Raw genomic sequence first — 15,279 nt, forward strand, 5'->3', positions numbered from 1 at the left:
GATGTTATGACCTTGCTTGCTGAAAGTGAAAAGGACTTGAAGTACTTCCTAATGAAGGTCAAAGACCACAGTCCTCAGTATAGATTGCACCTCAAAATAAAGAAAACAAAAATCCTTACAACTAGACCATTGAGCAACATCATGATAAATGGAGAAAAGATTGAAGTTGTCAAGGATTTCATCTTACTTGGATCCACGGTCAGCACCCACGGAAGCAGCAGTCAAGAAATCAAATGACGCATTTCATTGGATAAATCTGCTGCAAAGGACCTCTTTAAAGTGTTGGAAAGCAAAGATGTCACCTTGAAGACTAAGATGCACCGGACCCAAGCCATGGTATTTTTAATCACATCATATGCATGTGAAAGCTGGACAGTGAATAAGGAAGACTGAAGAAGAATTGATGCCTTTGAATTGTGGTGTTGGTGAAAAATATTGAATATGCCATGGACTGCCAAAAGAACAAACAAATCTGCCTTGGAAGAAGTACAACCAGAATATTCCTTAGAAGCAAGGATGGTGAGACTGCGTCTTACATACGTGGGACATGTTGTCAGGAGGGATCAGTCCCTGGAAAAAGACACCATGCTTGGCAGAATACAGGGTCAGCAGAAAAGAGGAAGACCCTCAATGAGGGGGATTGACACAGTGGTTGCAACAATGGGCTCAAGCATAGCAACGATTGTAAGGATGGCACAGGACCAGGCAGTGTTTCATTCTGTTGTGTACAGGGTTGCTATGAGTCAGAACGGACTCAACAGCACCTAAGAACAACAACAACTAAAGATTGGCAGTTCAATCCCACTCAGTGGCACTGTGGAAGAAAGGCCTGGTGATCTGCTTCTCTAAAGATTACAGCCAAGAAAACCCTATGGGATAGTTCTATTCTGTAATACATGGGATTGGTCACCATGAGTTGGAATTGTCTTGACGGCAGCAGTTTTTTGTTTTTCTTTCTTGGTGCCTTAAAGGGAGAGGAATACGGAATGAGGTTGGAGAAGTAGTCTCTGATCATATAGGGCCTCATAGGCCATGGTCACAAATCTAAAGAGTTTTAATTAAAGCAGTGATGGCATCTGACTTACATTTTGCAAAAATCCCTCAGGATTCAAAGGGCAGGAGTCAAGGGAGAGACCAAACTCCTGCAGCTTAGGTGACAGATGATGTGCCTCAAGGTAGGGTGGCAGCACTAAGGAAGGGGAGGACTGGAGGACTGACTGACTGATGACCGACAGGGGGGCCGGAGGGGTAAACATTACACAGAAACAGACAATCCATGTGAAATTGAAATATATACTCCCGGAAAAAGGAATTAACTCAAGTAACTTGAACACAGTTCTTTGACAATACATCTTTAGTGGGATATAGTCTAAGGATAATATAAACTGCAAAACAAATGTAAACATTTCTTAGGTGGTTTATTGTTAGTGGTACTGCTGGTGATGTAATTCTGAAACTCTTTTATGTATCTTGTAGAATAAAGCAAATAATTCCAAATACTAATATTATTAGGAACCAAGACATCAAGGTTTTGCCGTAGCCAGTTGGGTAGATGGTTCTGCTCTTTGCTAGAACGGAGTGGAATGTGCTTGAGAAAAACTACTAAGCAGTCCATTTTGTACTTATTAATCATAATTGCAAACCTTTATTAGGCTCTTACTGTGCGTCAGGGATCCTTTACATTAATTCTGTGTAGTCCTGTAGGCTAGATATTATTACAGCCCTCATTTTTAGAGTGAGTAAACCAAGGCTAAAACAGATGTTGACTGTCCTGTACCCTTTTCCAACAGGACCTCTCGGTGGTCCTGACCAGCCTTTCTCTACCCAGGAGCCCTCAGAGCTCTGTTTCTAGAAATGTTAACACCTTGGCAGAAGCACTAATGGGAGAATCCAGACTAACAGCCTCCTCAGACCAGAGAGCTGATCTTTCCAAACTTTTCTCACATTCTCCTCTTCACATATCCTGTATCATGACCAAACTGGACTCTTCCCAGCTCCTTGTTCTCATACCCTACAGTTTCCTACCTCCATGTCTGTGTTCTTACCCCATATCCCAAATTCTCACTGTCAAAATCTGAGTTGCTGTATCTCCAGGCCCAGCCCAATGTGCCCCATTCCTCTGCAGGGAGCCAGGGCAGGGGGGAGGGAGCTGGGCTGTGAACCTAGAGTAGCTTACTGGGATGAGGGCAGCTGGTAGAGGCTAAGAGAAGCCAGGACTCAGTCAAGAGTTGTCAGGGGCCAGACCTTAGTATCTGAAGGGACCATGAGTCTCCAAGTGGTCATCCAGTCAGTCTTGTGGTTAGAGTAGGGTAGGGTAGGGGGGATGGCAAAGGGAAGAGATCTTGATTAGGATGTAGTAGGACTTGTCAGCAGGGAGGCAGAGGACAGATAGGATAGGGTTGGGGTGGGTGGCAGTGCGGCGCAGCTGGTCTTCAGTTACAAATTGCATGAATGGTAGATCCATGAGGAGTCATTGACAGAGATGAGTAAAGTGTCTGGTTCACGTAATCTGTAAGTATGAGTTCATAGAGGGAGAAGACACATGTTCCACTAGACTTCCTTGGATGCATTTGCAGAGATTAAATACAAGCTGGATCAACCATTTTATTTCTGGTGTTCTTTATGTAGTCACAGTCTTCTCTTCAAGGGAAAAATGCTTAAATTGTTGGCCCAGACATTCCTGACTTTTAATCATGATGCTGCCTACTAGATGTGTGAGTGGTAGTTACTTAACCCCTCAGAGTATCATTTTCTTCATCTATAAAATGAGAGTAATAATAGTAATAATAGCTACCTCACAGATTTGTGATGAGGCTTCGGTATGATAATATATTGAAAAGTGCTGAGGGTAGTGCCTAGAACAAAGTACATGTTCAGAGAATGGTGACCAGTATTGACGTGTGTGTCTCTGGGCCCTTCACCAGACTTCTCCCATCTCTAGAAAAGCCACATATATGTAGCACCCTGCTCATCCCATCCGCAGTACAGTTCCCCAACAGGGAGACTCTCGGGATACTTTAGAACATCATGTTCCCAGCAGAAAGAGCTCTCTGTATCTCAGGGCAGCCCTCAGAAATACTGAAGAAAAAATTCAAGTTTTGAGTTAAAATTTTGAAGTATCTTTGGGCAAAATATTGAATGATACAGAAAACATCAAAAGAAGATGGAAGGAATACCCAGAGTCACTATACCAAAAAGAACTGGTTGACATTCACCCATTTCAGGAGGTAGCATATGACCAAGAACTGATGGTACTGAAGGACGAAGTCTTAGCTGCACTGAAGGCATTGGCAAAAAACAAGGCTCCAGGAACTGACAGAATACCAATTGAGACGTTTCAGCAAATGGATGCAGCGCTGGAGGTGCTCACTCATCTATGCCAAGAAATTTGGAAGACTGCTCCCTGGCCAACCTATTGGAAGAGATCAATATTTGTGCCCATTCCAAAGAAAGGTGATCCAACAGAATGTGGAAATTATTAAACAATATCATTACTATTACATGCAAGCAAAATTTTGCTGACGATAACTAAAAAATGATTGCTGCAGCAGTACATTGACAGTGAACTTCCAGAAATTCAAGCCGGATTCAGAAAAGGATGTGGAACCAGGGATACCATTGCTGATGTCAGATGGATCCTGGTCAAAAGCAGAGAATACCGGAAAGATGTTTACCTGTGTTTTATCGACTATGCAAAGGCATTCGACTGTGTGGATCAGAACAAATAATGGATAACATTGCAAAGAATGGGAATACCAGAACGCCTCGTTGTGCTCATGAAGAACCTGTAGATAGATCAAGAGGCAGTTGTTCAAACAGAACAAGGGGATACTGAGTGGTTTAAAGTCAGGAAAGGTGTGGGTCAGGGTTGTATCCTTTCACCACATCTATTCAATCTGTATGCTGAGCAGATAATCTGAGAAACTGAACTATATGAAAGAGAACAGGGCATCAGTATTGGAGGAGGACTCATTAACAACCTGCGATATGCAGACGACACAATGTTGCTTGCTCAAAGTGAAGAGGAATTGAAGCACTTACTGATGAAGATCAAAGACCACAGCCTTCAGTATGGATTACACTTCAACATAAAGAAAACAAAAATCCTCACAACTGGACCTATAATAAGCAACATCATGATAAATGGAGAAACTATTGAAGTTGTCAAGGATCTCATTTTATTTGGATCCACTGTCAATACCTATGGAAACAGCAGTCAAGAAATCAAACGATGCAAAAGAAAAAAAATCAAATCTGCTGCAAAACACCTCTTTCAAGTGTTGAAAAGCAAAGATATTACTTTGAGGACTAAGGTGCGCCTGACCCAAGCAATGATATTTTGAGTCACCTCATATGCATGCAAAAGCTGGAGAATGAATACGAAAGACCGAAGAAGAATTGATGCCTTCGAATTACGGTGTTGGTGAAGAATATTGAATCTACCCTGGACTGCCAGAAGAACGAACAAGTCTGTGTTGGGGGATTTACAGCCAGAGGGCTCCTTGGAAGCGAGATGGCAAGATTTCATGTCACATACTTTGGACATGTTATCAGGAGGCACCAGTCCCTGGGAAAGAACATTATGCTTGATAAGGTAGAGGGTCAGTGAAAAAGAGGAAGACCCTGAAGGAGATGGATTGACACAATGGCTGCAGCAATGGGCTCAAACATAGCAGCAGTTGTGAGGAAGGTGCAGGACCAGGCAGTGTTTTATTCCCTTGTACGTAGGGTCACCATGAGTCGGAACTGACTCAACAGCAGCTGACACAACATGGTACTGACCTGGGCGTGCTGACTGTGGGAAGTGGGAACTGAAGGGAGGGCTTTTCTTTGGCTCATGAATATTTCAAAATCAAGGACCTGAAGCTTTTCCAGGCCCCAGCAAGTTGGTGGAGGGCTTGAGAATTTAAGTACTGGAGGGGTTGTTACATGTTGTTCCCTGATTCTACCAAGGAGAGAACAAGTGCAGAGAAGCTTAGTGTCCAGGAGGGATTTAGATTAATAGGTTAAACCCCCATTTCTCAAAGGGAGCTCTATAGAGTCCTTTCAACAAGACTATATAAGGTCTGTGTAGACAGTCTTCAAAGAAAGAAATAACACCCTCACTTACTCCTGATAGGTTGTTACACTGAAAATATAGACAGTATGATCAGGGAGAAAGGAAGTGTCCATTAGGACTTGTGTTTACCCAGGATTTTCTAAGGATGAGTACCTGAGAACTTAGAAAACCCCCGAGATTGGGAGAGTATATCCAGACCATGTGGAGGCTGGATGGACAGGTGTCCAGATGCAGGTCTCCAGCTTCCCCACTCCACCCCTAAAAAGCATGGCTTATCCATAGGTAGAAGATACATTTCCTGTAGCCTTCTCAAGCCACCTTACTGGAGAAACCAAGGGAATTTCAACCAGCTGTCTGACAATTGGCCAAGTCCCTTCCTCAGTGGCCTTGTCTATAAAATCAGACTGGGGTAAATGGTCTTTAGGAGCTCTCCCACCGAGTCCTGGCAAGTAGAGGTCAGGCTCTGCCTTGGCTATAGCTCCCCTGTTCATACTCAGACGAAGTGCTTGTGCAAATGTAAGGTACTCTTTAAAGGATGAAGATAGAGGTATAGGATGCCAAGAAGGAAGCAGAACCTAGTTTTTCACCCATGGGATAGGTTTGGCAGGAGGAGCTCTGGTGCAGAGGCTCTGTGGGCTGGTTAGACTGGCAGGAGCAGAGAGCATCAGTGAGGAAGGGTGAGGCCTTGGTCCTGTTCCAATGGGATTTTCCCTTCTGCACCACGAGCATCCTCCCTGCCCTCCTGGGATCACATGGTCAGTCAGTTGAGTAAATCACATGTACAGGGTGTCCCAAGTGCCAGAGATGAGGAGCACTGTCTCTCCTCTAGGAGTTCATGGTTTGCCTGGACTCACACACAAGGTGTGAGAAGTGCTGTCAGGGAGTATGATCACCTACCTGGTGTCAGAGCTGGCTCTAGGAGCCCGGGGCTCTATCAAGCCCTCCAGGGCTTATTTTTTAACAGAAAAAGTGAACTATGGACACAGACACCTGTTCTACTAGGCAGAATGCAGTAAGTAGCTTAAGGGATCTGAATTTGCATCTCAGACTGTTTATATGAGGGTCATTTGCTGTAAGAGTCAAGTAGGTCTCCATACAGGAGGCAAGTTGGAGCCAAACTCTGAAGAACAGCTTAGGGAGGAGGAGGATGACACCCTTAGAGTGACCTAGGAGACCAAGGGAGGTGACCCCAAGGGTGCACCCCATATAGGAATGGGACCTTCCTTGCAGCAGAGAATAGACAGTAATAACTTATAAAATTACTGTTTCTGTTTGAGATCCTGCTAATATGCTAGAGAGGATTTTGCATATATTATCTCTAATCCTTAAAACCATTCTTCAAGATAGGCACAACCCCCACTTTACAGATGCAGCAACATGGTTAGGAGAGGATTTGCCCAAAGCCACACAGCTATTGGTAGAGGAACCAGAAGCCAGACCCATGTTTATCTGATTCCCTTCTAATTGAAAACCTGAGAAGAATTTCAAGAAATACAGATGCTCCCCACCCAAAACAAACCAAGATGGACCCAGAACTGCTACTGCCCTGCCTATGCTACCTGGGCACCAAACACCACATGCCTTCTGCCAAGCCTTTCCAAGTCTGGTACAGTCTCCACTGTTACATCTAACTTAGCCTGCCCTGAGCCCCACCCCACATCTTCTCCATCCCAACTCCACCCACACCTAAAAATGATTTCCCCACCCCAATCCCCACTTTTCTCTAGCAGAAGGCCCGAGACATGTATGCAGAGGAGCGGAAGAGGCAGCAGCTGGAGAGGGACCAGGCTGCAGTGACCGAGCAGCTGCTGCGAGAGGGGCTTCAGGCCAGTGGGGACGCCCAGCTCCGACGGACATTCTTGCACAAACTCTCAGCCAGACGGGAAGAGCGGGTCCAAGGCTTCCTGCAGGCCTTGGAACTCAAGCGGGCTGACTGGTTGGCACGTCTGGGCACTGCATCAGCCTGAGTGAGGCTGGCCACCTGCCACTCTGCCCTGCCCTCTGCCTTCAGGGCCCGACTCCTTTTTCTTTTCTTGGTGAAAGGCATCTTCTTCCTGATGATGAACTGTGTTCCCTTTGCCCAGCAGGGGAGCCACCGAAGCCAGCTCTGCTGGCCAGAGATACCCTTGGGCTGCCTGGGACAGCGGCCCCCTGGGGGGGTTGAGAGTGAGAGTCCCCTGCAAGTACGCTAAACCTAGCTCTGGTCACCAGTAGGTTTGGAGAGCAGGCCGCCAACTCGGGCTGCCACTCCTTCCTCTGTTGGCATTGCCGTCTGTGCTCCTAGAAGCACTTTCTTTTTCAACCAGCCCATCCTTCAGCACAGAACTGTGGGGAGACGTCTCCCCAAACTCCAGCCCCTTGCTTATCCATTTTAGCCTTCCACCTGACTTGCACAAAAGATTTGGCTCCACCTTGGATCAGCTGGTAAATAGCTAATAGGCAACCAACGTTATTTGGGCAAGGAAGAAAGGGGCGGGAGAGACAGAAAGAAAATTTGCCCATCTGCTGTTCCTCCCCCTTGGCTGTCCACCTGGGATTCGCTGTTGAATCCCTACCCCTCCCACCATGCAGCACTGATTGCTCACTGAAAGCCTCAGCGCCCCCAATGGCGCGGAAGCCAGGCTGGTGATTACAATCCAATTACCTATTGTCGACTCAGCCCACACAAGCTTTTCTCCTCCTTGCAGGGCATGGGGCCAGGCTCCACTCCCCCCAAAGGCCAGCCCTCTCCGTAGCTACAGGGTAACAGGCTGTAGGCCCTAGTGAGCCTAATCCAACACCGGCCTCCTGCCCTGTGACACATCAGGACCAGAAGCATAGAAAGTACTTTTCCCACCTCACTCTGCCTCCCGCCTCACCATTCTCAAACTCTGATTCCCACTTCTCAGCTCTATCTCAGAGGCTTCTTGGCTTTTTGACCTGGCCCCCTAAGCAGGCCCTGAGACGATTTATTTTAAGCATGGCTGAGTCCCAGCTTATTCCAGGCCCTTCTCTGCTTGTGAGAACCAGGGCTGCCCAGCAGAAAAGAGAGGGTAGGGTAGAGTCAAGGGCTGAGTCCTTTCCCTTACCTGTCCCTGCCAGGCCTTGCTGCAGAGCTGCTGACAGGATTGGTGCCTTTGAAGAGCTGTATGCCTGAGCAGCTCTGTGCTTCAGGTGCCCCAGAGCAAAAAGCACTGCCAGTAGTACCAACCAAATGCTACTCCAGTTAGTCTTCCCATTTTACTTTGTGCAAGCTGTTTCCCCAGCACCTCCCTCTAGGGTAGAAGCCGGACCTTACAAGCAGTGTTAAGAGCATACTCTTCAGACCTATAACCTTCCTGTACTTCAGTCCCCTCCTCCTCTTTCTGTGCCTGGATACCTGGCATAAGAGACCCCTTGGCCATCATCCCTGCTCTGAGAATCAAGTATAAATGCCAGGCGCTATGATTGAGAAGCCAATCAATGTACCCTTTGGCAAGCCCCCACACACACCTGGCACTCCCCACTACCAATCCCTGGCACAGGGTTCCCAGAGAGCAGGTGCTGTACATTTTCCAGCTTTACAATGGGGCTGTTGACAGCTTTAATTAGGGAGGCATGAATTATGCGGCTATAATGCAGAGCCCTACAATTAAGGCGGGATTGAGGGGCTGGAGGCAGCAAACGGAATCTGCCCTGTGAGCATGGCTGTTGAGTCGTGGCTCCTTTTTTGTGCCTGACTTTCCCTAATGTGATTGGGGTACAGCAAAGGTGATTAATAGGGCTGGTATCTCTTTTGGCCTGAAGTCTTAAATTCTGGGAAAGGTACACAGGGTGGGGTAGGGAGGAGCTGTCCCAGAAGGCACTGAGGCCCAGGAGCAGGGGCTGCAAAATATTGGAACTCACTGTGGTTGCTCTCTAACAGTATGATTTGTTCAAACCAGCTTAACGCTTGTCTCAAGAATCCAGGTGGTACCCATTTGAATGTCCTTCCACCTGTGAGCCAAGTCCCCATTCGAGAATATCATGTCTTGTGTTCTCCTGGGTGTAAAATAGAATTTTAAATTTTTCTTAGCTGTAAAAAGTTGTTTGCCAACAGTGCAACAGAAGAATATCTTGTTTTGCTGCTGCAATTGTCTGTCCTTCCTCAGGTGCCCTTGGTAAGCTCCAGGACCCCTAGCTTTGAACTCAGGGGCACTGGAAGAGACCTTTTGCCATCGCAACACCTGTTCCTCTACGTGTTTTCTAATCCCCCCGGGGCGCTTTCCTCCACCGTCCTTTTCCTTGCGCAAGTGAAGCCAGCCTGACAGTGTGGTAGGGGAGATTTCGCCAGCTGCGTTTGCAGCGCCCAGGCTTGGTGGCCGCGTCGGGTGGGGGCAGCTGGGTTGGATGCATCCGAGATGGATGCAGCCTAGGGCGAGGGAGGAGCTGGTAGGCCTTCCTGGTGGCCGCTCTCCATCATTCTGTGGTGGGATCTTGAGGTCCCGCAATACAAGGACCTAAAGAAGCCATCGGACAGGCGTGGGGGGGGGCACTTCCTTAGCGTTTGGGGAGGTGGCTGAACAACGAGTGCTGAAAGAACAGCTCCTACCTGCCCCACTGCACCCGAAAGGCACCTTTGCGTGTAAAGTCTACCCTCGACTCCCCCCTCCTCCACCTCGGGTGCACCGCCTTCCAGGTGAGGTGCACAAGAAAGGCTCCCTCGGAGTGGCAGCTTGGAAGGATGCACGTCCGGCTGCGCCAAGCTGGCTTCCCCGCTCTTTCTCCACTTCAGCGTCAGCCTTGGCCCTGGGAACTGCAGCCGGTGCTTCTGAGCCGCGCGCTCACTCCCGCCTCCAGTGGAGTAGGGCGGGCGGCCAGGCCTTGCGAACCCTCTCCTGGGGCCCCCAGCGGGAGCAGGAAGGAAAGCGGCTCAGATGCGCTCCGAGTGTTGCACGGCTTAGAGAAGTGGGTTGCTCGGTTGCATAAGGTGGAAGGAACTTGGTAGTTTGCAAAACCCAGCTCTTGGTGGGAGCCGAACCCCAAACCCCGCCGATTCATGCACCCCCCCCATTTATTGCCTTCGACGCGCCTCCCCCGCTGCGCCCCCACCCCCCCCCTCGGCGCGCCGCCGTTTCGCGCGCCTTCCCCCCAGGCCCCCCTTCTCACTCCCTCCAGAGGAGGTGAGTTTAAACCCCGCCCACGTGACCCCAGCTGGGCCAATGAACAGCGGCGGGAGGTGAAATCCGGTTCTAACCGGTCCGGGGCTCCCAGCGCTATAAAAACTTTATAAACCCCCCGGAGCCTGAGCAGTGTGAAGAAGAGGCGAGAACGACCCCCGGATCGGCCAAAGCTCGCGCGCCGCTGCATCCTCGCGTTTAGCGCCTGCGTCCCACCGCCGTCGCCACCATGCCCAAGAGAAAGGTACGTGGCGCGAGAGCCCCAGGCGCTAGGCCGCCCCGCCGCTGCCGCGGCCAACACCGCTGCCGCCGCCGCCGCCTGCCTAGCTTTGGGCGCGAGGATCGGCCCTGGGCTGGAGCAGGCTTTGCCGCCGAGCGCCGGGGCCCAAAGGGGCGGCAGGCGGCCTGGGGCTAGCCCCGCGCGGCTCGGCTGCCCGCGGGCGCCAGAGGCCATATTGGAGGAACGGCAGCCGCGGCGGGAGGAGCCATGTTGGCCGCTGTTTATCCCGCTCTCCTTGGGCTCGTTGCACCCGCCCCGCGCCCCCTCCCCCACCGCGAGGCCCCCTCCTCTTCCCCGCGGGCGGGCAATTCAAACCCGAAAGGGCGGGAAGACGGCGCTCGGGGTTGGCGGGCGGGGGAACGCGCTGCCGCCAAAAAACCGCCGCCGTGAGGGGGCGGGCCCGACCTCCCTCGGGGGCGGGGCTCGTGGTGCGTGGCCCCGCCTCCGTCTGCGCGCCGCCCTCTCCGGGGAGGGGAGTGCGGTGCGCACGGACCCAGCGCGCCGCCCACGGACCCCGCGCCTAAACCAGCGCCGGTGCGCGCCGCCGTCGCCCACGAGTCTCCCGGCTGCGCGCCTCTTGCTCCCGCCCTCGACGGCTGCCATGGCAACGGCGCTCGGGCTCCGCCTCCGGAGGGGGTTTGTTTGCACCATCTGCAGCTGTTGCTTCTGCCTGGCGTGGTGGCGCAGGCGGCCCTGTCTCTCCCTGTGCCTCGCGCCTGTCTGTCCCGCGCTTCCCATGGCCGCTCGGTTCAGATTCCCGAAGGTCTCTCTCGTGCGCGTTTTGGGTTCACTTGGAGCCCGACTGGCCATGAAACTTAAACAAATGAGCAAGCATACAGCTTTCTAAGCGCTTCAATTATTTGCATAGGCGATGGGGATACCAAAAACTGACGATTTGTGTATGACCTAGAAAAGTTACGTGTAAAAGTCACTCTAATTTTTCTGTTCAGGGCTTTATTAAGCACAGAAAAGTCATAAAATACTTTTTCAGAGGCTGAAAATTTTTTTTTTTTTTTTTTGCCTTTTTTTGTTGTTTTTTTTTTTATAGGCTGAAGGGGATGCTAAGGGAGATAAAGCCAAGGTGAAGGACGAAGTAAGTTTTATTCTATTTTCTTTTGGGGTCTTACAAAGCCTCGGACTGGCAAAGACTATAGGACTCCTTAGGTGGCAGTTAGCAACCAAGTTTCGACCTGACTTTGTCTAAGTATTTTTCTTTTCTTACAGTCTAGAACAAATTAGCACCAAACGTCTGTTTGTACTTTTTAATCTTTTTTTTAAGTGGTTTTGCTATGCTTTCCCTAACTTTTTCAATTTTTTTTTAAATAGCCACAGAGGAGATCCGCAAGGTTATCTGCTGTAAGTATGTTTGCTTTTACATTTTCTTTTTTATCCCTGAATCTAATAAGTGTTTAAAGACAACTTCTCTACTTCCTAAGAAGTATGATTAGTGGGTGGTTTTGAATATTCCATTCTACTTTGGACTCTTGTGCACTTGAGGATTGCTGGTTCTGAAAATCTGATAACAGTGGCCAAACTAGAACGGGTAGAATGCTTCAAACTTGAGTGAGGTTCTGGAGATAGGACATTCTAATGGAAAAGCAGCGACAAAAACTTCTGAGAAGTGGGAGAAAATTCTTTGCTGGTGGTACTGTGATTTTGTTGGGTTTTCCTTGGTCTATTGTACTAATGTTCTCTTTTTCCCTCCTCTCCCTCTCAAAAAGAAACCTGCTCCCCCAAAGCCAGAGCCTAAGCCTAAAAAGGCCCCTGCAAAGGTGAGTGGGCCTGTGAAACGAGTGTCCTTTGAGAGAATTGCAGAATTCCTGGAGCAGTTTCTAAAATATTTAAGCATAATGATGACCTGTTGATGAACTTTAATAATTTTTTAATATATAAGTTGTTTTATTCCTGGCGTTTATAGTAGTAGTTTCTTAGGCAAGGATTTTATCATCAATTTATAGAAAACTGAATTTTGGCTGTTAAATATCCAAGTGTGATGTATCCTATTATTTGTATTTATGGATCTTTATATATTAAAGATCAAAACAAATAATAGGCAATTTGGTCTCATTTTTGACTGGTGGTTCACATGAGTTGGTGAGGGTTGTCCTGTGGGTTTTTTGCAGGGCTGTGAACCAGTTCTTTTCTGGTTCTAGCTCCTGCTAAGAATTTGCCCGCCCTCGCCCCCCCTTTGAATCAGAATGCACATTTTAACAAAATCCCCAGGTGATTCTTAATGTATAACTTCCCGGGAACTTGTTAGAAATGCAAATTCTCAGCAGGGGTCTAAACTGCTTCAAGCCCTGGTTTTTTTATTTTTTTAATCTTTAATAAATAATCATACCTTGTGTAGAACTTTGCGGAACATACTCTGGTAACATGAAATGGGGAGAAATAGCTCTTCTTTTTTTTTTTTAACCCATCCTTTCTTTTAGAAGGGAGAGAAGGTACCCAAAGGGAAAAAGGGGAAAGCTGATGCTGGCAAGGATGGGAATAACCCAGCAGAAAATGGAGATGCCAAAACAGACCAGGTACAACTACAATTTGATTTTTCATTTGGTCTGCTCATTCAATCAGTTATTGATCCCAAAAACTGTGGGGTTGCCCTTCTCCTATGGTCACATCACTTCAGTTGTAGTCTGCTTTTTTTGATGTGTGACACAGAAGTATGTTTCAGTCCAGAGTTCACACTTGTATTTACAGTCTTCCCCTTAGTTTAGATCTTGGATGAAGTCTCCACCATCCAATACTGGACGCTGCGATACGAGATGTATCTTTTATCCTGTTGTAAAGTGTCACACTCTTACTGCAGCTGAGATTTCCCGACTTCTTCCAAGAATAGCACTCATAAAACGCATAGAATTTGCAAGCTGAGAGTAATTTTAGGTCTTCTACCCCTGGTGTGCCGCCTCCCACAATTTTAAAATGCCCAGAGGGAGAGTGACTTTACAAGGTGACCTAGCAAGTCTCAAAAGAAGTGGCAAAGTCTAGTGTTTTAAGTGTCTGAAACCTCAACTTTGGCCTAGGAGCGGGATAATGCTATCGAAGGAATATGAAATGAAGATTGTTTCAAAATCTGTCTGCTTTTCTTTTAGGCACAGAAAGCTGAAGGTGCTGGAGATGCCAAGTGAAGTGTGTGCATTTTTGATAACTGTGTACTTCTGGTGACTGTACAGTTTGAAATACTATTTTTTATCAAGTTTTATAAAAATGCAGAATTTTGTTTTACTTTTTTTTTTTTTTTTTTTTAAAGCTATGTTGTTAGCACACAGAACACTTCGTTGTTGTTTTTTGGGGAAGGGGCAAATGTCACTAATAGAATTTCTCCAAGGCTGGATTGATAATGGAAGAAAACACCTTTCCCTTCTAGTTTTGAGAGACCTTCTCTTGGTTCCCAGGAGGAGGGATTCCCTGATGTTGACACCCATTAGCCACCTTGGCACAAATGCCTTGTGGTGTGGAAAAAGTAAAATTTGTTTTTACGTCCTCATGTCCTCTTCTCTCTCTCTGCCTTCAGCGTAGACTTGACTCCCATAAACCCAGAGACCTGTTGGGATCTGACCCCAAAAAATTGGTTACCAGTATGTCAGGCAATCTGGACTTTGCAGGGATGCCATTTCAGTAGCATCCCTCAAAAGAGCAGCAGTTCCGTTTTTTAGATGTGGATCTTAGGATTGATAATTCTGCCATTTTCATTTCATTTTCTGAAAGTCAGGGTCGGCTTGTGAAAAGTTGTTAAACAACATGCTAAATGTGAAATGTCAACCCTCACTCTAAACTTTCCCTGTCGAGAGCATCAAATGAAGACTTCATTGGGTTTTATAGTGGCTTTCTGATTTTGGTAGTCCACTGAAGAAGGGAGTTGGAAAGTTGTCGTATATTGTTAACGATTGTCTGCCCATGTTCTGCCTGAAATACCATGATTGTTTATGAAAAGTATCTTTAATAAAGCTGGATACAGTTTGGCTTGGAATGCTGCCTCTGATCTTTTCCTACAGGTGAGGGGAGTCTGGATTCTCCAAGTCTCTCCTAACCAGGGTGTTGCGATGTACAGGTTCCATGTAAAATCAGTCTTTCATTGATCTGTAGTCATTCTCCAAAATACCTGTGCTAGGTGGGGTTAGGAAGGGATCCCAAGAATAGGCTGGCTGGTGGTGAGAGGCTGGGACAGAGAAGTGTTTCCTGAACTTGGTTACCTAACATTCCCTGAGGTGTATTCTTAAATGCAGTTTTCAGTGGATCTGAGATTTAGGCCTGGTAGCTGACAGCAGAGGGCCTCGGCTTGATCTGCCTTTACAAACTCTGTAGAATTAGCAGATTAACAAGAGCCACTGTGTCAGGAGAAAGTGCCCTATCTATACACAGCTGACCACAAGGTGTGTAAGGCTGATGGTTTGCTCCTAAGGGGGCTTGCAAATCTTACCAGTTGATTCAATTGTCCTTGACATGCCAGCTCCAAAGCAAGCAAGTAAATGGGAACTTCTTATGTAGTTTGGGACCCTTCAGAGAACCTCTTTAGTGAAATAGCAAGAATTTTATCTGTTGGAATGTAGAGCTTTGTATTAAACTGGTGGTGCTTGCTATTTGAGTTTTCTTTTCAGGCCACCTCACTGTATTGTTTGAGGGGAATTAAATGGAGGTTTACATCACCTTGTCTGTGTGAGAAAGTTACAGTTGTTTTTGTGTATTACCGCTGAGCCTCGATCTTAGAACAATCATAAGCAAGTATGATAACCCATTTTGTAAAGGAACAGACTCACATGAAAAAACTTACTCAAGGTTGCATATGTATCTAATAAGTAGCAAAGTCAGGATTCAAACCCCTG

The 15,279-nt window shown here is 47.5% G+C and overlaps 2 protein-coding genes across 15 annotated transcripts in view; both read left to right on the forward strand.

Annotated features, from left to right (window-relative positions):
- DHDDS (dehydrodolichyl diphosphate synthase subunit) overlaps window positions 1–9,965 on the forward strand; it is a 31,242-nt gene extending 21,277 nt beyond the window's left edge. For 6 of the 13 annotated variants that reach the window (XM_049878364.1, XM_049878367.1, XM_049878366.1 and 3 more), the window contains exon 9: window positions 6,787–9,965. In XM_049878364.1, the coding sequence (XP_049734321.1) occupies window positions 6,787–7,026 (240 nt within the window). In that variant the 3' untranslated portion in view covers window positions 7,027–9,965. The remainder of the gene's footprint in view (window positions 1–6,786) is intronic. The other 7 variants (XM_049878371.1, XM_049878373.1, XM_049878363.1 and 4 more) reach the window with 2 other exon arrangements.
- A 252-nt stretch (window positions 9,966–10,217) lies between these two features.
- On the forward strand, window positions 10,218–14,426 carry HMGN2 (high mobility group nucleosomal binding domain 2). 2 transcript variants are annotated; one of them, XM_049878377.1, is made up of 6 exons: window positions 10,218–10,420; window positions 11,505–11,549; window positions 11,783–11,812; window positions 12,178–12,228; window positions 12,892–12,984; window positions 13,549–14,426. In XM_049878377.1, the coding sequence occupies exons 1-6, from the start codon at window positions 10,406–10,408 to the stop codon at window positions 13,582–13,584; spliced, it is 270 nt and encodes an 89-aa protein (XP_049734334.1). In that variant the 5' UTR covers window positions 10,218–10,405; the 3' UTR covers window positions 13,585–14,426. The 2 variants fall into 2 exon arrangements, with proteins under 2 accessions (XP_049734334.1, XP_049734333.1); XM_049878376.1 differs by having other exon boundaries at window positions 10,222–10,420; window positions 12,889–12,984.
- Window positions 14,427–15,279: the final 853 nt, after the last annotated feature.

Source organism: Elephas maximus, chromosome 3 (assembly GCF_024166365.1).
Source record: "Elephas maximus indicus isolate mEleMax1 chromosome 3, mEleMax1 primary haplotype, whole genome shotgun sequence".
NCBI lineage: Eukaryota > Metazoa > Chordata > Mammalia > Proboscidea > Elephantidae > Elephas > Elephas maximus.